The 18,836-nt window shown below is 39.0% G+C and overlaps 1 protein-coding gene across 1 annotated transcript in view; it reads right to left on the bottom strand.

The window, feature by feature from the left end:
- Window positions 1–724: 724 nt before the first annotated feature.
- LOC113022918 (caM kinase-like vesicle-associated protein) overlaps window positions 725–18,836 on the bottom strand; it is a 53,798-nt gene continuing 35,686 nt past the window's right edge. The window contains exons 2-11 of the mRNA XM_080302062.1: window positions 9,809–9,916; window positions 9,584–9,715; window positions 7,460–7,534; window positions 6,824–6,962; window positions 5,321–5,441; window positions 5,148–5,223; window positions 4,851–4,987; window positions 4,577–4,655; window positions 3,621–3,708; window positions 725–3,435 (exon numbers count right to left, since the gene is read on the bottom strand). Of these exons, the coding sequence (XP_080158188.1) occupies window positions 3,073–3,435; window positions 3,621–3,708; window positions 4,577–4,655; window positions 4,851–4,987; window positions 5,148–5,223; window positions 5,321–5,441; window positions 6,824–6,962; window positions 7,460–7,534; window positions 9,584–9,715; window positions 9,809–9,903 (1,305 nt within the window). The 5' untranslated portion in view covers window positions 9,904–9,916 and the 3' untranslated portion in view covers window positions 725–3,072. The remainder of the gene's footprint in view (window positions 3,436–3,620; window positions 3,709–4,576; window positions 4,656–4,850; window positions 4,988–5,147; window positions 5,224–5,320; window positions 5,442–6,823; window positions 6,963–7,459; window positions 7,535–9,583; window positions 9,716–9,808; window positions 9,917–18,836) is intronic.

Raw genomic sequence — 18,836 nt, 5'->3', positions numbered from 1 at the left:
ACAAAAAGACCAAAAAGACCATCGATAAAAAGAAGAGATTCATTCTTGCTTGTTGCTGTAATTGCACATTATTGCACAAAATTTAGTTCCCAATGTGCAGTTATTGTCTTAGCTTTTAGCTTATATGTAAGCTTTGCCCAGAGGAAGAACATTTTTTGTATTCCATATGAATTTCTCTTCTCCTCTCAGCAAGGACGGACTCTGATCACTGGCATTTCATCTCCACGCAACTGCTTGAGAGAGTGAGGAAAAAGACGCTTCTCTCATCCTACCATTTTTAATGAAGTCATCCAATGACAAAAAGACAGAGTTAGGATCCCCTTGAGCCCTGATGGCTCTATCAATGGCTGCATACTATTGCAGAATGGGCATTAAAAAGAGAAAGTCTCACTAGAGGAAGCCTATTTAAACCCCGGAGGGCCTGGAGAGTGAGCTCTCTGCATTATTATTCCAGTGTGATGCAATTCAAGTGTCTTGGAAAGTGTCACCAAATGGCACTGCTGGGATTTTTCGAAACACGAGTTCACACCCCACGAGGATGGGTGCTAAGCTGGTGCTAATTGAGCGCGTGTAACACAGATGCTCTCCTCCGGGTTAAGGGGAAAGCAGAGTGTAATGACGCAGGCTCTTTCCCACATTTTCTCAAAATAATCTTCACTGGTTTGAAAGATGCTGTACACAATCTTTGCGCTTGGACGAGAAATAAGAGCTGATCGCACATGGATAAACAGATGAATCCAATTTTATTACCATCAAAGTCATCAACTCAGTCAAAGAGTACAGTACAGAGCTCACAAATGCAGGACAGGACCTACAGATGATCACTGGTCCTGGCAACATCACATCTACGAATACACCTGGAAGTGCTCGGCAAAATGAACAGACATGGGTTATTAAATACAGGGTTTATGAGTATGTATTGGGAAAAAGCATTGCTTCAAACTGTGCAACAGTATATGAACAGTATTTATTTGCCATCTAAACAAAGAGAACACACTACATGAAATAATCTATTCACATTAAAAAAATCTGATATCTTTCTGACTAAGCATCTTTTTAAAGATGAAATATTCATCCTAAACAATGTAAGAAAGATGGTGATGCAATCTGAACGATGCTTCGACTAATCTACTTTAAACACATTCAAAGAGATACTTTTATGAGTAAACGACTGTAACAAAAAAAGGTCAAACTTGAGATTCTATTGTAAACCTTTTCTTTTTTCTTCCCATTTAGTTTCAAATGGAGAAATATATCTTTTTATTATATAATTGGACAGGTGTGCACAGTAAATATTCTTGACAACAGAGTGGGGAAATCAGACAAGCTGGCTGTGCATAAGCCATGACATACTACACTTGAATTAAGTCATAGCACTGGCAGAGTGGCTACTGTCTTCATGTGGCCCGTGTTTCGGGCTCATGGGAACTTACAGTCCACCCATTGAGAGACACATATGAATTTGACAGCAGCCATATGTCAGTGTCTATGTAGGTCAGTGGCCCTCATGGGCCTGACAGCTGAGAAAGGACTACAGACTTCTACTTACAGGTATGTGGACTGTATCGAAAGGACACCAGGAATCACAGTTTCTGCAGCCAGTCAAATATTGCTCTAACTCCACTAGAGTGATTACAGAGGTTTCCTTCTGTAGCTCATTATTAAAACTCAAGGGGATCAGTGATAAGAAAAGATGAGATTGTTATTACTGTTTATCAAGTATAAGCTGAAAAATCTATGAAATAAAAAGAGAGAGTAAGAGCCAAATAAATAAAAAGAAACAGAAAAAAGCAAAATGATCATGTACATAAAGTTTTAAATAAATACATAATAGAAATAGTAAAAAAAAACACAGTGTAAATATGTGGTTGCACATCTCAGTACAATACAGGTCAACAAAGAGTAAGTGATGGTGCCCTAATTACAGCAAAGTCACCACAGTGCATGAAGTATTTTGAGTCGGTATCTGAACGCAAATGTTTTGAACAAGTCAAAGATGGCGGGATGTCACGAGGGCGTCTAAAAAAGAAAAGCTACAAAAAAATTTGGATGCATAGAACTGCTATGTAAAAATGGGAGGAAAAGAGTGGTGGGGTTGTTTCACATTAACAGCGGGGGCGCCAAAGGAACAGCAGCAGTTGATAGCGTAATGTACAGTATGCTTTTGAAAAGAACATTAGCCTTCACATGGCTTGTGGCAAGAGACGACAATGCTGTGGCCTGTGATAAGACAAAGCTGGCTGTAGCACATCTTTATCCACCAAGTGGGTGTAAAATGAACAGCAAAAGTGAGAAAGCATGCTGTTTTGGCTACTTCTACAAAGGTCTCTATGTACAGAATCTTTACACTTACAGCTATGAGGTTCTTTCCTGAGCAGGAACTTAGCAAAGAAAGATAGTGTCTGTGTGTGCTTATGTGTGCAGCTGCCTCGTTCTAAACAACACTGGCTTAAAAACTCCCAGTCGCTGATTAAAAGCCCATTAACTGGTAAGTGGAGAATACAACAGACGGTAAAGATAGCCATATGTGTCAAGTGAGAGAAGTGCTCGTGATATTCTTCAGGTGCGAATGTTAAGAAGCAAAACTTTTCTACCGATTCTACAAACAAATACTGGAATTGCGAGGATAACTGCAGGGAGAAGTTTCCCAAGTCGGCTCATTAAAGAGGAATCAAAGCTGTTTTCAGCACAATTATGTCTTCCATTATTCTCTTATCACTATGAGAAGAAATGGAAAGAAAATGTTAGCTGCAAGCCACAGCTTGACAGCAAATCGTTTTAGCCCTAAAACTAAAGATTTTGAAGTTAGTGTTTATATAATCTGACGCACACTGGGGGAGGTCAGGGGAAAAAAAGCACCGTACATGGGTAAAAAAACAAAACAGAAAAAGCCAAGGCAACGTAGCAGTCAGGCTCAGGAAAGGTAGCACACAGCTTCCATGAGATGATACTAATGCTGCAAGTGAAAGAGAAGCAGAGTCAGTGTCACCATGCTAGCAGCTAATGTACAGTGTGCAGGAGTAGGTGGGGACTGCAGAAGTCAAACAGGGCGCGGGGGTGGGAGGTTGGTTTTTAACCCTGCTCATCACCAGCTTCAGCAGGTGTGTGAAGGGCAGCTGAAGCTTCACCGTTGCAACGCGATGCGGGCTCGTCCCCATGTGGAGCCGGGCTGGGCTGCTGATGGTCTTCGGCTGAGGGCGCCACCCCGGCCGAGGCCTCTGGTGCCGGTTGACTTTTCTCCGCTCCGGCGGGGAGCTCTGTGACCGGAGCGGTTGAACCCTCAGGTGCTGTGGCAGATGAAGGAGCAGGAGGGTCGGCAGCAGCCTGGGGAGCTGTGGAGTCTGCTGGGGCCCCGGCTGCAGGGTTTGCCGCCTTTGCGTCACTGTGCTCAGGTGCTCTCAGTCTCTTCATGATGGTGGTGACCCGAACAGCTTTCTGTGGGAGAATTAAGATCAAACTGAACTCAAATTGATGCTATAACCCCCCCCAAAAAATGCAACTAACAGTTACACAACACTGTACCGTGCTGCTGTATATCCTTGTTCAAAGACAGTAGAACTATTGTCGAACGTTTTGAAAAAGAAAAAAAGCTTCCGGAAAGAGAGAACAAAAGGGCTCACCTTCCATTTAGCTCTGGCAAAGTTCTTTTCTATTTGTGCGCACACGTTTTCCTTGATGTTCTTATCTGAGGCTGCACCACCAGAGATCCTGTTGCACAAAACAGGAGAAATACAACTTCACAACAGAGATTCACATTATCCTTACCTTCATGTGCCACGGGCTGCTACACACAGTATAACTCAATTTGCTGTTTGTTTTATCGATTGGCAAACTTTTCTAAGGACAAAATAACCTTTAAGGATCATTTTTATCTTGGCTATTTTTCTTCAGGAATTTGGCATTGACAGTCTATTTGTGTTCATAGGTTAGACTTGTGAAATATAAATAAGCAGTGGTAACTGGGAAGCTAAAAAAATGCTGTATACAGGTAATAAAGTCAACTTGATAACATGAGATTATATTTATAGAGAAATGTAACAGGTAACTCCAATTAAAGCACATTTAGACATGCAAATGGGATTCAGAAGAATGTTAATCAATATATTTTCAGGGAACCAAGTTTTAAGACTGTTTGTGCCTGATCTTTGTCTCAGACGCAGCCAATAATAATTGGCTAACCGCTAATAATCCTACTATAATGATCGTAGTATATGTATATATATCTGTCTGTACCCTATCTGCTCCCTAATGGGTGGGCTAATCTGAATCAAACATTGCACAAATATTGTTGCACCTATAGTGAACATCTATATGCTTAAAAAAAACATTTATAATAAATATTTTTGCTTGATGTGTCGCTGTCACCTGTGCAGAATTTGACTGTCAGAGAGTGCACTGAGAAAGTGCAAATAATGCTCAGGACAGTAACAATCCTGGAAATGCTAACCACTGTTTCTTTGCATGATTCTACCAAAAAACAAAATGAACTTTTGAGAAGTCTTTCAGGTCAAATTAATATGGTCGGATCAGAGTCCTTTCATTTAAATGCACAATTTATCAAAGCTCCGTTGCCTACCATTCATGGTTTATAGCCTCCTGGGCTGTCAGTCTCTGGTCTTGATCCACCTCCATCAAACGAGCAACCAAACTCTTAGCTGTCAAAGAAAAATATCGTACAGAAGAAACTCAACAAAGAACAGGTATATTCCCCCGACAGACGAGAACATAAATATGACATATGTTTGAACACTCTAGCGGAAAGAAGAGGAGAAAACTCTCCAAATCTGAAATGTTTACCGAGCAAGCTGTCAGTGTGTTGCTTCACAATGTTATCTTTATCCTAAAAGTACCTGAATCAGAGATTTCATCCCAGTACGGAGAGTCAAACTCATAATCTCCTGCTAGGATCTTTCTGAACAAGTTCTTGTCATGGTTTTCATAATCATCATCATCAGTTTCATCGTAGAAAGGTGGGTTGCCTGACAGCCTGATGTAGGATAGAGTGAAAAAAGAGTGAATATGTGGAGTCCAAAAAAAGCCTTCATCCCATATTTAAACAAGCTTATGCTGTAACAGAGCATTACAGATCAATCAAATTTCCACATGTGACTGAGAATAAGCCTTTAAGTCTCATAAACATAACTTACAAAATATACGTGATGACGCCTGTTGCCCAGCAGTCCACAGGTCTGCCATATCGCTGTCTGCCAACTACCTCTGGAGCTGCACCAGAAAAAAAGACATTCACTAAATTTCTACACGTCTGTAAACCAGAACAAGCACTGCCTCATTTGCATGTTGTGAAATTTAATATTCTCACCCAGATACTCTGGCGTCCCACAGGGCTCTTTGATTAGTCCGTTCTCCAGCTTGGCAAGATGGAAGTCACTGATGACTATTTTTGAGTTCTTCAGGCGGTTGTAGTAAACCAGGTTCTCCAACTGTGAAAAGTGACGTTTTTTAGCTGATGTAATATTCATATTTAAGGCATTAAAAAAAGCGAGTTTAAATTTCCAGTGGTTTCAAAACAAAAATAAAGAGAAGACTTAAACGATGTAAATGTTTAATTATGTATTACGAAGTGGGATTTCAACAGTTTTCACAGCATTTGTCACTGACACACATTTAAAAGTCCAAAATCATACAACACCTACCGTTCTCTAATTGTCTCAAATTTGCATACTAATGAGTTGCAAGACAGTGGTTTTTAGCTACATGCTAATGCTATCCCTCTCACTGCTCATAATGATAACACTCTAATGTTTGGCATGGTTACTATATTGTAGTGTCTTAGTTTTATGAAGCCTATAATCATTATTTTTGGAGGTATTTGGTGAGAAATTAAGGTGCTGCTATCTTGCTATCATGGTGCAATGATGCTATCTTGTAGAAAAATGCTAACTTTATCAACAAGAGGTTACAAGGACTAAACATTATCTCATATGGTCTGAGATTTATGATAAGTAAGACAACACAATTAAACTAGTTAAGATGAAGAAGAAAAAGTTGTAATGCTTAAAAGTGAAATTAAAACAAACGAACAAAAAATTCAAATAAAAGAATAAAGACAACAAAAGCTTTAATAACAATAAAAGACGACCAAAAAGCAACATTACAGAAAAACAAGTCAATAAAAAGGCGTCATTGATCCTGAAAGCCTCGTTTCCTTAGTGTTATCTACAAATGAACACATTTGTACCAGCATCATATGGAGGTGGCTTAGCATTGGGGGAAAAATAATACTAGATGTTTGTGCCTGCTCTCTTCTTTCTATGCTGTGAAGGACATACATAACCTATGAGATGCTCTCTTAAGAAAACAAACCTGAAACTCACCATTTTTCAGTGTAATGAGATTAAATACGTCATTTTTAAGAAAGAAAAGTGGTGTGTGCAACATCCCGCTGCAGGAGGCAGCTGTCAGAGGGTGGAACAATTGTGACTATGCACAGTAGCAGGTAGCTTGGCAGAAAGGGAAATTAATTCCAAGAAGCAGATGTTTTGGATTGCACACCTTTTCTCTAAGCTGAGGTTTGTTGTTGAGAAAACTGATAACGGTGCAGAAATGTCTTTCAGTTTGGTTTTTCAGGGAAAAGTCATTTAGCCATTTAGTAAAACTGGACTGAAAGTTGCTGGAAACCTTTTTACATCGTACTCTTTATTTCAATGTGATGAAAACAGCTTTTAACTGATTAACTGAGGACATGTGTTTAAAAATGATATTCTTTGTATATTCTTGTCTCTTTTAATGAACTCCAGTACAGTCATGTTGTTTTGAATACTTCTGATTTGATGATGCGACTTGATATCCTGAAGCATATTACCTTGAGATTTCTGTGAACAATGTGGAGTGAGTGGAGGTAGGCAACCGCCTCCAACACTTGGCGTACCACATTGCTGGTGTCCCGCTCTGAATAGTAGCCTTGATCCAGGATCCAGTCAAACACCTCTCTGCCTGTTGCACTGTGGAAGTTGTTGGAAATTAGGAATGTAATTTAATTTCAGTAGTGAAAGCTTTAACGAACAGTTTAAATTTAAGATTTACTAAAAACTTTTCTGTCTTGGCCTATTCTTTTTCTTCCTTTGCTCTCTACTATTAACAGTTTAGAAAAAAGAAAAAAAAATACATCTGTAATTTAAACTGAAATAAAGACATCCTAATTTGATTATTATTTAACAAGATTGCATAAAAGATTTCCGTATAACCAAAAGCTTTTTAAATCACAAAAAAAGAATCCCACGTTCTGGAATTCCATGGAATACAGTACACAAGATTACAAAATCATGAAAGAGCTAATTTCACAATGAATACCAAGTGACTGGAGCTGTTCTTGTATCTACAGGACCTTGGGCTCATTCACCACAAGTATCAACAATATAAACACATACATTTCAAGTTTAAGTTACGGTCAAGACAAGCAGAAAGGTTTTCCCTTGGCTCATCAGACATCGGAACTCACAGTTCAAGGAAGAGGAAGTACTCTTTTTTGGTCTCAAAGACATCCACCAGTTGGAGAATATTGGGATGCTTTACCCTGAAAAGATGTGTCAAAAGACACAAGAAGAGAATCAAGTCAAATATCAGATAAGATCTGAGTCATTCATTCTTTTAGAAGGCTAATGTAAATACCTTTTCATTTTAATGCACATAAACAACATGCATTCTGAAATCTGAGAGAGGGAACAAGACATATTTAAATATGCAAGACATATTTAAATTCCCATAGATACGCAGATTTGTGTAATCTGATGTATCCATATGGGCATATATCTCAAACATTTATATCATGAGCATTGACTATGCCTTCAACAACCACAGCAACATGCAAGAAACTCTGAAGGACATTCACGAGCCTACTGGTTATTTTCATGATCATTTTTCCACAGTGCTGACTGTGGAAGTCTGCTAAAAAGCTCTGTCTTTAATTGCTTCCTTATTCAATCACTCCAAGCACAAAGTTAATTTTGTGAATGGAAAATTGAGATTTGGGACATTTATGAATGATTTTCATCGTGCATCACAGGTGTGTGTTTTGTAACCATAATTTACATGTCTGAATCAGAATCCAGACACAAGCTGTGAAGTACTGGAGAATTTTTAAAGAGCACATACTCATCATGTGTTATATAAATGTTCTTTTTCAAACCTGCCATGAAATAAATGGCAGAAAGTAGATGCAGTCCAGTATATTACAGACCAGCTATTAGCTACTGTAACAACTTATTAAAGCAGATAAACACTATTTTTTTCTGTTGTTGTTTAGGACTGGAATATTTAGTTTAGTTTTAAAATAATCAATGATGCCTAAAAACTGCACTTCCTGGAAGGGCTACCTGAGGTTGGTTCCAAAAGTGAGTCAATCCTCAAACACCCCCAAATGAACAATGTCCAGCTTCATAGTGACAGTTTATGTTTTACAGTATGATACAAAAATATTTCCAGAAGATACTAAGGTGTATGCTGTTGAGCATTTCTGGTAAGGAATAGTATATACTATTTTAAAATGATATTGGATCATGCAAATCTAAGTAGCTATACCCAATGTCTTGATGCAAACTCAATCATCCAAGTAAAAGAAAAAGAGAATTCTGTTCAACTGGATTTAGCTTTTTCAGTGGGAGAAACATTTCACCACTCGTCCAAGTGACTTCTTCAGTCTCAGCTGACTGCAGGTTTCCCCAACCTTATAAACAGTACCTTTGCACAATGACTGAAACTAGCACAACAGAATGAACAATGGCCTGTGAGGTCAGTTCTTTGATCATTAATACCTCTTTAATGTTTCCATACCAACCCAATTAGACGTGTACTAGATCTACTACTAGATCTGTTACTTTTCCCGTATTAAACTATGGCTGCATCACATGTTAAACTGAGATTTAAATCTCAAATCCAGGATATTTACAGGGGAACCAAAACATGAAACTAAACAAGAAGAAGCTAAACTGACAGAACATACAACTGAACGTTCTCTTGCGTAACAACAAAACAAATGGAAGAAGGTAACTTGAAAGAGTAATCTCTTTTTTTCCCATTTTCATTCTTTTCTTTTGTAATGTCAGCCCACATTTGTCTCTTCAAAATGTAATTTGATGTTTTGCCAGCAATTATTCACAGGCTTTGACACTGTCATCTTACTGCTCAACCCCCTTCATTGATGACTACAACATGAAATGTGGATGCAGTGCACATCCCTGTTATTAAAGTCTAATTTTGAATGGAATAATCGGTGTTTTCAAAGGCTCCTTATAAAAAAAAAAGCACTTTTATGGTAATCTCACTCTACTGCTTTGCTTGCTGACAGCGACAAATTGTTTGATAAGGCTCAGGTTATGCTAATGTGGGCTTTACCAGAAAGTCAGATCATCAAAGAGAAGCTGAAGGAAAATCTCTGATAATAAAGGCTTTAAAAAGTGACTGCATATGATCACTCAGCAGAATGAAGTTCACTTTTCTGCTTTCTTAAAGAGCACTGAGCTGTTTCTTCTTCTTCATAAAAAGATGTTTTCTGTGAAATCATTTTCAGTAAAATTAAATATAAAGCAAGAGTCACACAGCAAGATGAATCAGATGAAAAACTCACATCTTCAATATGGCAATCTCGTTTTTTGCAGCCTTACGGACTTTCCTCCCATCCTTTTTCAGGAATTTTTTACATGTGTACATCTTCATTGTAGTTCTGTCCTTGGCCCTGAATATCTCACAGAACTCTTCCCTGAAAAGATTTTCACAGCACTTCAGTTTTTCTTAAACAACATAATGGAAGCATAATTCAAATTCAAAAGCAAAAACCTTCCGAGATACTTACGATTTAACGATCTGACCCAGGTCATATTTATCTGTCACGTCCGAAGGACTGTGGTAATCCTTCTTTTCCCCGATTGTTAAACAGCCAAATGGCATGGCCACTCCTGACCTGTGGTATAAAAAAAGACAGAGCGAAATAAATAAGAATAAAGATTAAAATCATTGCAATTTGTCAGGTCATTCCAACTACTGCTGATTTATTCCCTCACACAGATCCTTAATCTTACACTGGACGATGACTTGGCTGCAACATATCCCTCCCTCAGCCATAAAATAATTATTCCAGAAATGCTGAGAAAGCATTTCCAAAGTGTGAGCACTAAAGAGTCACCAGAGGCAGTATGAGTGCCACAGATTGTTTTAAACTTGCTAAACAGAGCTTTCATGATCCAGCATTAATAAGAATAAAGGCATAACTGCTACACAGTCCTACCTTTATGTTACAGCTCATAATTTTGAAAAGTCTGCACTGAATATACCAGCACTTTTCCGTGGGCAGAAACTTACAAAACACAGGGGTCAGGGAGCAGCAGGACTAACGGTTAATTCAAACACAGAGCCCAGTAAGGTGAATCCCACAACAACTGAAGCATTTCCAATCAAGAAAGGGAACCAGCAAATATCGGCAGAGCACCCAGAGAGGGAATTGAGGGAATTCAAGTATTTTCTAAGCTCTAAATCAGCACTTTAATATCTAATTGCGTTACAGTATTTCTGTGACTCTCTTTAACAGTTTCAATTTCAAACTTGTTTGTTTTGTTTTGTTTTTTGTTTTGTTTTTTTTTGGGGGGGGGGGGGGTGCGTAACATAATTCTATGTTGGCAAGTTTTCACAGTTTTCCTATTTTTAGTAAAGGATTCTATGATTTAAAAAATCCTCCAGCACTCATTGTCAGCTAATGATAAATGTTTTGACAATATCTATTGAAGTGATAATATTTTATATAACACAGAAAGATGCCAGGCAGGCATCATAAAATCATGCACTTTTTAAATGTGGTCCATTTTCTTAATAAAAAGTAGTGGAAGACTTTATTTTATTTTGTTTATTTGTATTTCTCTCTGCTTGCTTTATTACAAAAGTCACTACACATCACTGCTACACATTAAAGGTTTTATTTGCAGCTGAGGTGTAATAATTATTGTAGAGATCAAAGGAGAAATGATTTTTTTCTTTGTAATCTTCTCTCCGCACAGTAAAGTCAGGAGCAGCGAACCCAAGACCAAGACCGTGACAAGCCGAGCTGTTTCTGAATTTTCATGGTTCGCTGCGGTTAGCATGTGTATTTTTGTTTATGGCCAAATGCAAAATTGTGTCTGAAGTCAAAATTCCCAATCCATCTTCAAACACTTCACAGACTTCAATCAGCTTTTTTACGTGTCTTTAATTATCTCAAACCTCAACTCTAACTCTTCTCAGTAATCTTCATAGCAAATCAGACACAAATCAAACAGATCAAACACAAAAGAGAAAGCTGTTACACACAATTAATAAATTCACTAGTTTAACAAGAAATGTATCTCTGCGTCGTCTGAAACTGGTAATGAAAAAGAGATTAGGGATCGTCACAAATATAACAGTGTATCAAGCACATGACTCAGAGTTTTAGAATATAAGGCCAGGCATCGAATAACCTCAGTCTAGTCCCTCCTATCACTCCAACTCATTCAAAAAGACATCAATAACCAGACAACAACAGCATTTATTCCACAAGGACCTAAACTCAAGCAAACTAAAAGCCATACATGATGCTCAGTGGCAACACACTAAAAAGTGTTCTAACTGTTGTACTTTTTAAATAAAGTTATGCAGCAGTAAATGCTTATCAATATTCCTATCAATCTGGGAACACATTCACTAGTTTTGGGGTGCCAGAGAATTTGGGTTAAAAAAGCAAAATCAAAACTAAATTAATTCCAAACAAACCCAACGGTTTCCAGACTTCATCAGACTAGTTTCCTCATTTGCTCTCCATGCATAATGCTTAACACAACCAGAACTTGCTCAAAACGACTCAACACTAGAATTGGGGCAAAAAGTGGACCACTTAAAAACCATCATATACACACAACCGTGTTGTTATTCATTCAGAAAAGCCTTTAATCTTACTGAGTTGTGACTTGGTGCTCCAATAAGGAAAAACCACCTGTTTACACCCTCGGTTATGGACGAAGCATTTCACGGCTGGCTGGAGTGTGGGATACGGTCTTTCAACAATTTGTATATAGATAAGAGGTTTGTTTCTTTTGAAAAAAGCTTTCTCAAAAAGTTTTAATTTACGTTGATTTAAGTCTTTTAGATATTTGCAAATTAGATGTTTTGTCTCATCTAATTCTGAGTGTTTCCCTATGCACCCGTCCACTTCTCTGCTGGACCTGATAATTAAAAACAAAACGGACTCAAAGAAGATCATTGGTAAAATGTATACAGTGTTTAATGACCACAAGCTGACTACCTTAGAGGGCCTTAAGCATAGATGGGAAGGGGAACTAGGAGAAACAATACCCGAGACAACTTGGCTACAAGTTTCAATGAATATCTCCAACTCATCAGGCGATCTGTTATACATTTTAAGGTTGTACATCATCTCCACTGATTTGGACCCCACATGCGGCCTGGGTAAGACAGCTCCAGCCACTCTGCTGCACATGTTTTACATGTTTTACACAAGTTACATGGATGGAGCTCAACCTTTCAGACTAACTCCAACATAACAGGACAAACGATCCAGCCAACCCCTCTGATTTAAATGTTTGGTGTGATTCCCTCTGAAGCATCCCTGAATAAACTTGCTCTATCACCTCTCTGCTGGCCAGAAGATTTATTCTCACCAAGTGGAAGGACCCCCGGCCCCCAACATTTGGCCTGTGGATTAGAGACGTGATGTTCATCTAAGGAAGATTAAGTTCACCATCAGAGGGTGTGCTGGAAAATTTCATCCTTCCTGGCAACCGGTCATTAGTTATATTGACAAAATGTCATCCTGTGATATGGAATCATGATTCTGTTATGTTGAATGTATATAGCCCAGTGGCCCATTGTCTTGCATGCCTATAGTTTTGTGTGTACTCTGAGTATATATATCACTATTTTATTTTTCACTTGAGATCTGTTATTGAGAGGTGGGAGCAATGTTGTACATTTATTGGTATATGCTTATGTGTTTAACTGTTGGAAAAATAATTTTAATAAACTACCTGGATCAAAAAAAAAAGTGGACCACAAATGGAAACTTCTTTTATCATTATTTTCCTCATTCCCCATAGACTCTATAGATTTATGTGACCGCATCTGCCTGAGTAATACCCTCTATATCACATGGTAGTAAATCTTGTGAAAACATAAGTAGTGTTGTGTTTCGCTAATTTAGCACCTTTAATACCTGAGAAATGGAGACACTTGTGCTCATTGATTGGCAACACTGCCTCCAGTGGTTAAAAACTGTGTTAAAGAATAGCTCTCTGCATCAACATAAGTCATGAGGATGCCTATGGTATGAGAATCCTAACATATTGAGAAATGTAATTTTATTGTGTTTTGAACAACCAATGCGAAGAAAAATGCCCTCCAAAAACCAAAAGAAATGGAATCAGCAAGAATGTGGATGAAATCCCTTGATATATTCAAGAAATCCTGAGAGAAAGCAGTGACTCTCTCTGTGTCTACTAGTGTTTTTAAAAAGGAATCATACTACTTATTAATCCAGTGCAGATACCTTGGGGCCAGCAACCACAACACTGCATGCTTGCTGACTGGACTCGCATAAATATCCTCTTTGCAAAACTAGGAATGTAAAGCAGTAGTGGAAAATGCCTGAACAGCATTTTCTAGAGATGAACATACGGTATAAAATATATATTTCCTATCCATGAAGCAACCATTTGTATTGTCACTTTGTGACGCAGGGTAGTAGGGAAAATGAGAACCTTCTTACTATGTAAGAAGGAAATTTGTCTTCTGCAGCTTCTGATATCCAATCTAAATGAACAAGGCTCAGCTGAGAAAACTGTGAAGAGAAAACTTTGTGCTCACTTCCCTTCCTTTTCTTAACTGAAGCACAACACTGACTTGTGCAGTCAGTGAGAGGAGCTGACCTTTTTTGGCTCCCTCTCTTTCTCTCACTCTCAGTACATTGTATATCAATGCTGTGGCTCAGTAAAATTGCGCTGCAAAGATGAAAGGAAAGTTCTGCAGGGATGGTGGTTTAAATGGAGGACATTCTGAGTAGGTTTAGCAGACCGAAAAAGGCCAAAACATGTCTGAAAAATACATTATGGCTACGTTCAGCAAGTAGCCACAGTCGTGACATTCTAGGAAAAATGCACATGAGAAGAAGAGAGTGGGCACGCAATTTTGAGAAATGAATTGCATGAAGTAATCCAGAAAATTAACCTTTGCGGTTTTTGAAAAACTTTATCTTGAGCCTGCAAAGCCACAAGAAGCACAAGGGAGAACATACGCAAAAAATTCAACACCAGATAATGTAATTCTTCAAAGAACTCATGAAGCAATGTAATGGAAGAAGAACTTGTCAAGCACTTGAAGCAGAAATAGCAGGATGCTTGCTATATCACATAACAGAGGCTGCATAATGGATCCATTTCAATCGACCGGCATCAGCAACATTCAAGCATTATCGCCCCGTGTTCTGACTGTTATCTGCCTCTGGGGAGCACTACTCAATGGCTCTTAATGCTTTATGTGCCACTGTGTGCTGTGACTCTGCTGTGGGCCCACCTCGGGACACAGTACTATATCACCAAGGAATTTCTGCTAGTGCTGTGAGGATTTACAGGACAGAAGATGGATAGTGAAAAAAGATGGAGGCTTATTAAGCAAGTGCAATACCTCCTTCAGCCAGGCAAGGCCGTCAGGAAATGAGTCGTTTTAGTTCTTTGTGCTTGATGAAACTCTTGCAGTGCCTGGAAAAGCCAGGGATTAGACTAAAGGCAGTGCTGAAAGTGCTTTTTGAAGCACGTAAGTGGGGATTATTTTAGCTGCTACTGGGATATAATGCAGGGTTACTCCACAGGGAAGTAGTTGGTATAGTTAGCTTACTTAAGTGAGCCATTTTTCCCTTGTTTTTAAGAAATGTTTCACTTCATGTTTAGTTGTTGACTCTCTGCGCGGCGTTCTTTCACACCCTTACTCCCCCTCTGCCTCAGTAGCTACTAAATGAGGATGCACAGTAAAGATCAGATCCCATGCATTACGCTTGTGCTGACTGTAGGCCATTACATACTTCACTGAAGCGAACCCAAGCAGTGCTAAACTGCAACAGTCATGCACAAACCACATTTTACACACATAACTGCTCATCTTATATAAGAATAACAGCATAACACATGATTGAAAACCGTGTCATATCTTTTTAATATCACACATTTCTCATTTGAAAACATTTTTCAGGATCAAGAAGTATAAAAAGCTTTTATATCGCACCTAAGACCAAAAAATTAGACTAATATACTAATAAGATACCTTTGGACAAACAGAGAGGTTTCACTCAAACAGCAGGAAAGTTCCCATTCTCCATTTAGCCTTCTTCTACAGCTGAGAGATCACAGGCACGCTTTGAGGGTAACCCAGAGTTAGCCACCAAAACGTGAGAAGGAAACCAAAGGATAAACCGTTACATGCAGTTAGCTGCGTTTGACTGGTTAAATGTGACATAGTTGAACACTGGTGTGCCAGCGTATTATTAAAAAAGCCAAAACGCAGCCAGTGTGGCATATCAGACCTTGAAGGAAACACACTGTAGCTTTATAATGTTTCACTGAAGCTCTGCAGTCACAGTCCGATCATTTACTATTAATGCTCTTCTGAAGATTTTAGGTAGCAAACATAACCAGGAGATAATATGAATAAGTGGTCAAAATTCATCTTTCACACAAATACCACCCATGCTGAGTCCCTCAAGCACACTACTTGAGTGTTTTGGGCAAACTACTAATTCTGTTTTGACAAGGCTAAGATCAAATATCATCTCTTTCTCTGTCTCTCATTATCTCTCCATTCTCTGTGTTCCTAAAGACTGGTTGGAGCCTGAGTCTAAAAAGACGCGTCTCTCTAGGTTTTTGGAAATAAACATTCTTGACCTTCGTTTTCTTTCATCCTCACTGATCTCCTCCTGGGATTGCCCAAAAGACTGCGAGAGCACTTTGCTTTCAGCTAAAAAGAGAAAATAAGGGCAGCACAGATGGGCACAGTGACAATTGTGTAAGTCTTAATAAAGCCTTCTGAGCAGAAAGGTTCTATTGCACGCACACAGTGCAAGGAAACTATTCTTTTTGCAGTGAAAGCTAATAGAAAGCACATCTGTTGGATTGCAGCACGTCAGGTCTGAAAGCCCTCAACTTTAGCTGTGCCAAAACAATGGAAAACTAATGGGCTCATAAATAACACTCTGGCTACAGTTAACTTTGAGTTTCAGTAAGAATGTATCGACTCCTTCATGTTTTCACGACTTTCAAACAATGATTTCAAGATTCTTTTCAAATCCTAGCTTCACTGAGATTCACACAGACTGTCAGCGTCAGGCGATGGGATTGGTTACTATGGGGGACATAATACGCAGAACCTCTGTAGCTTCTGTTGTGTAATTGTTGTATTTGCATCTGTACTACAAAGACCATGGTGCTCTTCTATTCATTCCTGACTGACAGTAGAACAATATAAAGCACTGAAACAGAGAGCACATTTTCCAGTCCTAAGCAGTGTCTACAGACATTCAATCCAGCATTTAACAACCTGTCTTTGTAACTCACATCGATAACTGTATCAACATATTTACTAACCCAGGTGTTGTCTAATCTTATGCTCCTCGTTACGCCGACCTGTGGCATACACTGTATTCTGTTTCTGTTTATGATGACATCATATACATGTCACGTGTTAAACATAATCTCAGAGGTCAGACGAGTGCTATATTAAAAAAATGACCAACAATTGCTTTGTAAATCTTACCTATCACGTCTGCTTTCTAAGTGAAACGTTACTAATTCAAAAAAGAAATCTGACTTTACTTGCAGGTGTGAAGTTTTGAAGGTGCAATAATAATTTTAAGCAACACCAAGACTGTGAAGCAGCTATTTTTCAAGTCGGGTGTAGACACATAAAACAAAAGGATGTGTCGGCTGTGAAGGGTGAGCAGGTGTATGAAAGCTACAGGAAGTAAATCATTAAAATGACATGAAGGCAGTCCAGCCGTTGTACTCTAACTCAAAACCTATGTGCAATTTTACCCTTGTAGCTGTTCTGAATTAAAGATACAGGCAAATATAGACACTGCACTGAAATCATTTGCTATCCATTAATGTAAAGCTGCCCAACTCTAAGTGAACTTTTATAAACAGTTTCAGCTAAGAGCCGAGACAATCCATTAGTGTGGAGAGTAACTGAGAGGCCAGCAGACGCGGTGGAATACTGATGGTATGCAATAAATCTACATCGGCAGTAAGTGACCCCGGCAGTGCCTCTGTTATAGAGGCCAGAATAATAGCTGCTACTATTCCCAGAAAAATGGGCCAACCAAGATGGAAACCAGTTCAAAGATATTTTACAGTATACAGTTCAAGCTGCATTAATTGAGTGGCATATGAGTGCATTCATAAAAGAACTTCCCCAAAACTCACTTGGAAGAGCATCAGCAACATCATCGCTCTGCCTCATTACTGCACTGCACAAGAATTACATCTTTTTTTCATTTTGATTAAGGGAAATGAATTCTTAGAAATGTTGACCAAAAAAAAAAAGTTTGCATGCTATGTCTCTGGGGCTTTTTACTGCACTAATTAAAATTGCAAGGCGGCATATAAATCTTGCTGTTTCAACCTTTAGAGAGCTAGCTGAAGAACATGGACGAGAGAGCTCTATAACAAGAGGAGGAAGGCAGGGTAATAACAGCAGACAGGGAACACACGAAGGGACTGGGAGTTGCATTAATCCGCAGCATGTGTAGAGCAGGGTTAGAATAAAAAGATAGTGGCAAAGGTTTTAAAAAGCCGGCCAATTCACAATTGAATTAATTATTCATGGCTGGCAGTCTCATTTTCCACGGTGTGTCTCACTGGGCCTGTGATCCGTGTGTTTCTTGTATCGAGGAATCTCTGTGTCCTGGGGCACTTGCTAAACAGTGTGCTAGGAGCAGAAGCATGGCAGGTCTGGCAGTACAGTAATAATTACAAGCCTTCTCCACTCAGCCCTCTTTTAATCCTAGTTCAGTACACAATACTGCTCACGGTGTCTGCATCAGTCTCACACAGGGCCAGTCTCTCCAGATCCACTACATCTCTCGTTTGTTTGCGTAGCATCACAGAGGAATGAAAAGTTTTTGAGGGTTTATTGAAGGACCCTGGATCCTAAACACTTCGTCACCTTTAAAGTAGAGATGGACCGATCCGATATTACGTATCGATATCGGTCCGATACTGACGTAAATTACTGCATCGGATATCGGAGAGAAATAAAAAAATGTAATCGATCCATTAAATATCAAAAAAGCACCTCACAAAACGCGTCGGAGCAGTATGCATCACGTGATAGAGCGGCTGTGTGTATTTGGAGCCTCGCTACCAAACCAGCATTTCATCTCCGAGGAAGTTTTCCCAGAGAGAAGTAAAGCAACTGTGTAAGTTCATCTCTGAATGTTTGTAAAGCATTCCAGCGTTAAGCTTAACAACCGATATATGGAGCAACTGCCTCTTCTCTCCCTCCCTCCCTCTCCTGCTGCTACTTCAATCATGAAACTGATTAATGATCAGCTGATTGGCTTTTGAGAGTCCTCTCTCTTCTTTGTTTTTGGCCCACTTTGCACCAGAAAGAGGAAACCAGCGGCTGAACAACAGCAGCACGTTTAACCTTGATAAGCTGTTGTTAGAATGTATTTAATATTACTTTGTACACCAGGATCTTTTTCTAGCTGATGGCTGGTAACTGTGCAGGGGCGGATCTAGCAAAGTTTAGCCAGGGGGGCCGATAGGGCATGAACAGGGAAAAGGGGGCACAAAGACATACTTTTCTTTCTTATT

The sequence above is a fragment of the Astatotilapia calliptera genome, chromosome 5, assembly GCF_964374335.1.
Source record: "Astatotilapia calliptera chromosome 5, fAstCal68.1, whole genome shotgun sequence".
NCBI lineage: Eukaryota > Metazoa > Chordata > Actinopteri > Cichliformes > Cichlidae > Astatotilapia > Astatotilapia calliptera.
This window is presented reverse-complemented; position numbering and strand designations above follow the sequence as displayed.